This window comes from Gambusia affinis, linkage group LG05 (genome assembly GCF_019740435.1).
Source record: "Gambusia affinis linkage group LG05, SWU_Gaff_1.0, whole genome shotgun sequence".
Classification (NCBI taxonomy): Eukaryota; Metazoa; Chordata; class Actinopteri; order Cyprinodontiformes; family Poeciliidae; genus Gambusia; species Gambusia affinis.
This window is the reverse complement of record NC_057872.1, coordinates 22,719,771-22,728,530: the sequence shown is the minus strand read 5'-3', so window position 1 is coordinate 22,728,530 and position 8,760 is coordinate 22,719,771. Positions and strand designations below refer to the sequence as shown.

Genomic DNA, 8,760 nt, shown 5'->3' with positions numbered 1-8,760 from the left:
GCAGCTTTCAAACTGTTTCCAACTTCCTGTTGTAAAGAAAGCCACCAATCACAAGACAGACACCGATCTGTCCAATCACAGGACAGACACCGATCTGCGCTGTCATCTGCATACAGATTAACTTTAACATGTAATTTTTCCAAAGCATCTTGAAAAAAGTTCTTGTTCCATTGACACATTATTTCACTAATGTCCAAACATTTCCTGCACTTTCAAGGACTCCAAAGAGCTTACTGATTACATTTTCAGTTAATGTACAGCTAATATTGAAAGTTTAGAGTGTTTGAATAATACTTATGGAGTATCACATGTTTAGAGTAAATTGTCCCATGATCAGAGCTGTTTATATCTTGGTTGCACCTTGGCAAGATGAAGACTGCCACAAACCTCCCAAAGAAGAGGCTAGCAATGTAGGTTTAATTAGACATATGACAAAGATTTTTGGTGCACATCTTTAATATGTCTAGTTATGATATATACCTTTGCACTTAGAAAACCTGGTTTGGTGTGTGAGCAAGACTTGTAAACATGTTGACAGTTACAATAGTGGCCTGTGGGACAATGCAGGTCACTATACTGTGATCTGTATTGGCACAATAAGTGCACCGTATTTAAATAAGGTGTGCTTATTTAAATACATACCATATTCTTCCTATTCCAAATTTATTCCTTTTTAAGATTAATTCTGAGTGTGATTCTTGATCTGTTAGACTTAGTGATGGCCATACAAAGCTTAAAACAATGAAGTTATGTGAAAGATGGAGTCCTCACTGATTTTGGTAGGATTATAAGGGGAAAATAGGCCATTTTCTATGCCCGATTTTGCATGCATATGATCAGTTCATGGGAAAAGAGGATGATATTTTCATCCTCTTTTATACATAAGTATACATAAACACTCAATTATACATAAACACTCAATTACTCGATTTACCTTTGATTATAATATACATAGTCAAATTTGTACGTTACAGAGAAAATGTTGCACTAAAATAACGCTGTGACGACATATTCAAATAAAGAAACAATGTTCACCTTTTATGATCTTTTCTATTTGGAAAAAGCACTTTTAACTCATCTTAGTAAGAACACCATATTATCCCACTGGTCACAATTGTGACCGATCATAAAACACTTTTGTATATATTTTTCCACATTTCCAATTAATTAGTTCAAAGGGCTAAAAATGACATCTGATTTTAATATTTTCATGACTGGGAAAAAATTTGGATTAAATGGGTTAAAAACAATTGTAATCTGATCTGACAGTAAACATGGTAAATGCAGTAAGTTCAGTTTCCTGAACTTAAACATTTTGTCTGACAAAAACCCACAGGAACTAAGTTCACTCTGTGTCTCACAGGTAGGATCTTGTCTTCACAAACTTCTGCACAACTGAAGCTCCGAATATATTTCATGACTAGCCAAGGAACAAAAATAAATCCAAATCAGAGACATGAAGAGACCATGAGGAAACCAGGGAGAAGGGAAGAGGAGCAGTGGTGTGGAGGAAGAAGACAAACTGGTGAGTAACAACCTGTGATTTGACTAATTAAAGATGTGATTACATATTAACCTGCTAATTGAAAAAAAAACCCACCTCTGTTTTATGTGGCTAAAAGTTAGTTTGGTGAAAAGTGAGCAAATGTGCTGACAAACATCAAGTTGAGGACAAACATAAATTAAAAAAATAAAAAAGCTATGATGTTACATTGTGAAAAACAAAAATACTAATGGAACTAAATGTCCTTCATAAAAGAAACTATGAATCTTGTTATTTTATTGACAAGAAATGTTACAAGAAATTCATAAGGAACACTCTGTTATGGACAAAAGGACTCTTTGTCTTTTCTCTATCCGTTTTATCTGCTCACATGCACATGGCTGTACGCTGACATAACCATAACATTTAAGAATTGTGACTGACACACATAAAAACTTATTAAGGAAAGCCAAGACCTTAGAGAGGGAGCAAAATGAGGAGAACATAAAGCAGAACTCTCTACAATCTTTGCTTCACTTGACGTCCCAAGTGAAGCAAAGATTTATCAAATGACTTTGATAAATCAAGTCATTTATCAATAAAATATATCAAAAAATATATACAAGAAAATAAATTGTTTTCTTGTCTTGAAACGTTAAATGTACATTAAATTATGGAATCATGTAAATATGTTCTTTAATAAAACACTGTAAAAGTGTGTCTTTTCATCAATGTCAATATAAAAACTATTTACCAGAATAATTTATACCAAATAAAAACATTGTGCTCTCTATTCAGAAATCCCCTAAAACTATTAAATAATCACATCAAACATTGGAAACACTCTCTAGAGCTTTCTTTGATTACCAAATATATAATGTGTGAGAGAGAAAGTGTCAATGATAGGGATTAACTTAAAATACTTTGTAGAATAGCACTTTGTGAAGTTCGTTCCATATACCTGTGTTAGCTTACTGGCACAAAGGCTACATTCAATATGGCGGATGGTGTGACGTATCATAGCAACGAGCTGACCCACTCCATGCGGCGTCTATGTATTCATGTCTATGAGATTAACTATTAGGTTTTTGAATAATATGGGTTGTTGCTATGTAGTCGTATGATGTTTTAAGATCTTGTTCAATGTGCCCCTTTTTAACTTTGAGCCCCAGCCCCTCCAAAGGTCTCTGCACGGCCCTGAGGCAAACCTTTTCTGTTTGATTTGATGTAATGCTATCAGTGAAAAACATTGTAACAATAAAGTATTTAATGACATATGTTAGCGGTACTAACATCTTTTTCCCTTTTCCAGATGTTACTATAAAATTTACAGAGAACTTCTGTCTTTTTAGACTTTTGAAAACCCAAATGTAATTCCTGAGAATTTTACATAGTAAAGAAATAAAATAGATTTTAATTTCAACAGTGAATAAAAATTAAATTTTTTCCACTTCCTCCTTTGTTTTGTAGGGGATTTTCTTGTTAATATTTGTAAGATTATTCTTATTTATGGCCTTATGTATACCTATAAAAAGTGTTAAAATTAAAAATTTCAATTAACAATGACACTTTAACTGGAAAAGAAGAAAACTTTGTACGATCATTTTTATGTTAAATTTGTGGCAACCAGAATTTGCCATTAATTAGTTTCACTTATTTTTAAATATTTTCTTAAAACATCTTTCATTCCAGATTTTGACTTTAAGAGTTTTGTTTAATAATTGAACTTTTCTAAAAATGTCTTTTTTGCATTATTAGGATTTTACCATTTGTTAATTGTATTATGTGACTTATATTTCATTATTTTTGTGCACAGCTCTTTGGTCTTGGAGTTTAAAGTTCTCTAGAACTAAATCAGGAATAGTAACTCCAGAGCTGCAGAGTTTAGATGCTAAATGTTTATTTCTGATGTAAAATTAAGACAAAGACTGAATAAATAAATTACTTCTGGTGTTCCTCTTTATGTCAGGTAAAACTCATGTCACATTTTAAGACTCAGGACAAGGAAAGACAATATATATATTTATGCTTTTATTTTTTTATTTTGTCAGTTTTGGTCCTCCATAATTTGTGAACAAACCCAGCTCAAACACAAGGACGACACCTTATTGTAGTAAAGTTAACACAACAATCAAACTATCAAGATGATTCTTTGCACTTTTACAAACTAAACTTCCTAATTAAATCCTATATGTACTATTTAATTTTAACATTTTTTCTCTGTTGAATGCATTAAATAAAATTTAATAACATTGTCATTCTCAATAGATGACTGATACAGTTTTAGATCGACAATCTTTTACAATTTAATGACATATTGCACAATGTGTGAAGATCTTGTTCATTGTTCCCCTTTTTAACTTTGAGCCCCAGCACCTCCAAAGGTCTCTGCACGGCCCTGAGGCAGACCTTCTTTTCTGTTTAATTTTATGTAATATTATCAGTGAAAAACAGTGTAACTATAAAGTATTTAATGACATATTTTAGCGGTACTAACATCTTTTTACCTTTTCCAGATGTTACTATAAAATTTACAGAGAACTTCTGTCTTTTTAGACTTTTGAAAACCCAAACGAAATTTCTTATCAAACAGTTTTATTGAGGAATCAGACATGAAAATTGAAACATCAACAGAACACATTTGTCCTCTTTTTGGTGTGAACATAAAAGTGGCGCAGTTGGTAGAGCTGTTGCCTTGCAGCAAGAAGGTCCTGGGTTCGATTCCCGGCCCGGGGTCTTTCTGCATGGAGTTTGCATGTTCCCCCTGTGCATGGTGGGTTCTCTCTGGGTTCTCCGGCTTCCTCCCACAGTCCAAAAACATGGCTGTCTAAATTCTCCCTAGGTGTGAGTGTGTGTGTGTGTGAATGGTTGTGTGTCCTGTCTGTTTACTGTGTTGCCCTGCGACAGACTGGCGACCTGTCCAGGGTGAACCCCGCCTCTCGCCCGGGACGTTAGCTGGGGATAGGCACCAGCAACCCTCCTGACCCCATTAGGGACCAAGGGTGTATAGAAAATGGATGGATGGATGGATAAAACATAAAAACAATACAAAATCAAACAAAAGTGACATAAATAAACAGACATTCTCAAGACCCACCCACCTCCCCTGACCGCTATCCTTCCCTTTCCCTGGGACTTACATCTTATCACACCGAGGATCAAATCAAATTCTCTTCAAATAGAGTTATCAATATATTGCTGAAGGGGTTGCCAACTTCTCTTGAATAGCTTTAAGTTATTTACTAATGAGAAACGTATTCTTTCCAGATGAGAGAGCCTTACCAGTTCCTCCACCCACAATTTAACTGGTGGAACCTCAGATTTTTTCCAAAACATCAACACTAGCTTTTTTCCTATGGTAAAGGCATAAGATAATAATTGTGTTGGTATTTATTAAATTGAGAACAGAACAGATACTCTGAGTACAATCAGCAGTGGGTCCAGCCTCAACTCTGTACAGAATATATCTGATAAAGTTTTGAATATGTCAGACCAAAATGGGGTAAGAATGGAGAAGTGTGGCTCCTGCAATGTGGCATTTCTCACACAGTGGGGATGTGTTAGGGAAAATTTTTATGTAACTTCACCTTACAGTAATGAAGCCTGTGAATGATTTTAAATTGAATAAGACAGTGTCTAGAATTGGCAGAACACTTGCGAATATTCTCTAGTGCAGCCTTACAGAGTTCGTCACTTATCTCCGTTCCTAACTCCTGCTCCCAGCCTGTTCTAAGGCCCTGTATGGACGGCAGTGATCTGGATAGTAACAGATTGTAAATCTGGGAAATTAGATGTCCTTCCCCACCACCCAGCTTAAAGAGTTTGTCAAATTAATTAGATATTATATTCTCTAAAGTGCGTATGTGGTTTTTTGACATGTGCTCTGACCTGAAGGTATCTAAAATGAATGTGTTTATGGAGACCAAATTTGGCCGGAAGTTGAGAGAAAGAGGCAAAATTACCACCCAGCAACAAGTCACCAAACGTCCTGATACCTAAATCTTTCCATTGTGTATAACCTGAATCTAAAGTGGAAGGAACGAATGAAGGATTCTTTGCTATTGGTAATAAGGTAGATATAGATTCAATACCAAACTGGGATTTTATCTGTTTCCAAATATGTATAGTACTGTGGATGATGCGGTTATTGTTGTATGCCAAGGTATCTATGCTTGTAAAATAAAAACAAAGACTGAGTAAATAAATGACTTCTGGTGTTCCTCTTCATGTGATTTAAAGCTCATGTCACATTTTCAAACTCAGTTCAGGGAAAATATCAACTGAACAAACTGAACCATGAATGTAAAGACGATCAGCCAGGAAATGTTTATTTTTCATGCATTTATTGATTCATTTTTCATTTCTGATACAGAGAAAGATCCATTAGAGGTCAAAGTTAGATGAGAAAAAACAAAGCTGTTGATTTATTCTAATTCTAAAAACATGTGGATCAAACTGGTCAAGATACAATAATAAAATTATACCAGAGGAAATTTGATGAGAATTATATTTCATGATAGTTTGTTTTATTTACCCCCAATTGTTTTCTTTATCCATCCAATGTATTGACACACATCCATGATTGAAACTGGTTTCTTACATTCATAGAGTGAGGAATTAACAGAAATCACACCATAAATCTTGCCGTTGAACACCACTGCTCCCCCGGAATCACCCTGTAGAAAAATTTCTATCAATATATTCACGTTGTAAAACATGAAAGTCTTCTAATTACTGTAGAGAGATATTGAAGAAACAAACTTACGTAACATGCGTCCTTGTTCGGTTCTTCAGCACGGAATATGTACCCAAATGAACGGAACTGGGAAACCTGAACAACTTTCATGTCAACACACTGAAGATGTGCTGGCAAATGACTAGTGCGTACTGTAGAGAAACATTAATCATTAACATGTTCTTCACTTGATCTTTGTAGAGACAGAAACAAAGATTTTATTCTCATAACTTTAATATTTTTCTCACATCGCCGATTATTGGGGCCAGTTGTCGTTGCTCCCTCTCCTGCCAGCTGAACAGTATCACCACTGAAACAATTAGGATAAAATGTAAAAATACAAGATAACAATGTAGAAAATTAATTGTTATGAAGAATAATGAAAGAACAGAAAATAAATTAATAAAGGACTTCATCCAGTCTCCAGTGACATTGTACTGCATCCTTTACATTTGTCTCTGGTCCAACACACCTAAGCTAAACGGGTTCTGGTTCTGCTGGTGGCCTGATTATCTGGCTCAGGTGTGCTGAAGGTAGTAGGATGGGAGGAGTGGAGACAGAAAATCTGAAGTCATGTTTTGATCACAGAAAGACTTACATTTTAGGGCGATTACTGCAGTCTGGTAGCGGAGCAAGTGGGACGTCTGTTACTGGTGTCTGAAGCTTCAGCAACATGATGTTATGATCCCGGCCATCGTAAGTATATAGCACAGGACTGTGAGTGACTATGTGATGCTGCTTTTCACCAGTCCGTGGATGAACTTTTACAACTACTACATTAACGCTGCAGAAAAGGTTAGATTATAATGAACACACAGAAAACCTGATCATCTGCAGATAAAACTGTTAATGTCTCTTTCATACCTCGTCTCTGACTCCCAGCAGTGAGCTGCAGTCAGGATCCACTTAGGGTGGATCAGAGATCCTCCACAAATCGTCTTTATCTGTCCTGCGGTGCTCTCCAGCCGAACATGATAGAGACGCTCCGTGTCATCACAGTCATGACCTCCAATGATTCTCTTCTGCAGAGAAACATCTGAGTTCACTGAAACACCTGAAGAAGAAAAACGAGGACTTTATTCAGAAACCAGGTGCAAACATGGTTATTGGAACAGAAAAAGGATAAACAGTTAAAGATTAAAAAGCATCACAGTTTATATGCAAAGAAGTTTCAGTCTGAAACAGAATCAAAGGAAAGTTTGAGAGTCACATAGAGCAGCAGCCTCCCTGGAACCAGTGGAAGTGTCTCCAGTGTGACAAGTTTACCGGTGTGTCCAGTGTTTCTGACTCACCCAGCCCCAGCAGCAACAGAACCTTCAGCAGAGCCATTGCTGGTCCAGCTTCCTGTGAATGTCTGCAGTCCTGCAGCAGCTTTTAAACTTTGTTCACAACTTCCTGTTGTAAAGAGAGCCACCAATCACAAGACAGACACCGATCTGTCCAATCACAGAACAGACACCGATCTGCGCTGTCATCTGCATACAGATTAACTTTAACATGTAATTTTTCCAAAGCATCTTGAAAAAAGTTCTTGTTCCATTGACACATTGTTTCACTAATGTCCAAACATTTCCTGCACTTTCAAGGACTCCAAAAAGCTTATTGATTACATTTTCAGTTAATGTTCAGCTAATATTGAAAGTTTAGAGTGTTTGAATAATACTTATGGAGTATCACATGTTTAGAGTAAATTGTCCCATGATCAGAGCTGTTTATATCTTGGTTGCACCTTGGCAAGATGAAGACTGCCACAAACCTCCTAAAGAAGAGGCTAGCAATGTAGGTTTAATTAGACATATGACAAAGATTTTTGGTGCACATCTTTAATGTGTCTAGTTATGATATATACCTTTGCACTTAGAAAACCTGGTTTGGTGTGTGAGCAAGACTTGTAAACATGTTGACAGTTACAATAGTGGCCTGTGGGACAATGCAGGTCACTATACTGTGATCTGTATTGGCACAATAAGTGCACCGTATTTAAATAAGGTGTGCTTATTTAAATACATACCATATTCTTCCAATTCCAAATTTATTCCTTTTTAAGATTAATTCTGAGTGTGATTCTTGATCTGTTAGACTTAGTGATGGCCATACAAAGCTTAAAACAATGAAGTTATGTGAAAGATGGAGTCCTTACTGATTTTGGTAGGATTATAAGGGGAAAATAGGCCATTTTCTATGACCGATTTTACATGCATATGATCAGTTCATGGGAAAAGAGGATGATATTTTCATCCTCTTTTATACATAAGTATACATAAACACTCAATTATACATAAACACTCAATTACTCAATTTACCTTGGATTATAATATACATAGTCAAATTTGTACGTTACAGAGCAAATGTTGCACTAAAATAACGCTGTGACGACATATTCAAATAAAGAAACAATGTTCACCTTTTATGATCTTTTCTATTTGGAAAAAGCACTTTTAGCTCATCTTAGTAAGAACACCATATTATCCCACTGGTCACAATTGTGACTGATCATAAAACACTTTTGTATATATTTTTTCACATTTCCAATTAATTAGTT

The 8,760-nt window shown here is 35.6% G+C and overlaps 1 protein-coding gene across 1 annotated transcript; it reads right to left on the bottom strand.

Annotated features, from left to right (window-relative positions):
- Positions 1-5,807: 5,807 nt before the first annotated feature.
- Positions 5,808-7,575, bottom strand: LOC122831808 (trypsin-like). The gene is made up of 6 exons (XM_044118294.1): positions 7,511-7,575; positions 7,083-7,272; positions 6,817-7,002; positions 6,467-6,528; positions 6,249-6,370; positions 5,808-6,159 (listed from the first exon to the last, which is right to left on the bottom strand). The coding sequence occupies exons 1-6, from the start codon at positions 7,545-7,547 to the stop codon at positions 6,010-6,012; spliced, it is 747 nt and encodes a 248-aa protein (XP_043974229.1). The 5' UTR covers positions 7,548-7,575; the 3' UTR covers positions 5,808-6,009.
- Between the last annotated feature and the right edge of the window lie 1,185 nt (positions 7,576-8,760).

Bases quoted from the DNA above. Each gene is read 5' to 3' on its own strand.
- LOC122831808 (XM_044118294.1), bottom strand. From the start codon at position 7,547: ATGGCTCTGCTGAAGGTTCTGTTGCTGCTGGGGCTGG. The intron at 7,273-7,510 runs GTGAGTCAGAAA...TTTCTTCTTCAG, and splicing joins TCTGTTGCTGCTGGGGCTGG to GTGTTTCAGTGAACTCAGAT. The intron at 6,371-6,466 runs GTGAGAAAAATA...GTTTCTCTACAG, and splicing joins TGGCCCCAATAATCGGCGAT to TACGCACTAGTCATTTGCCA.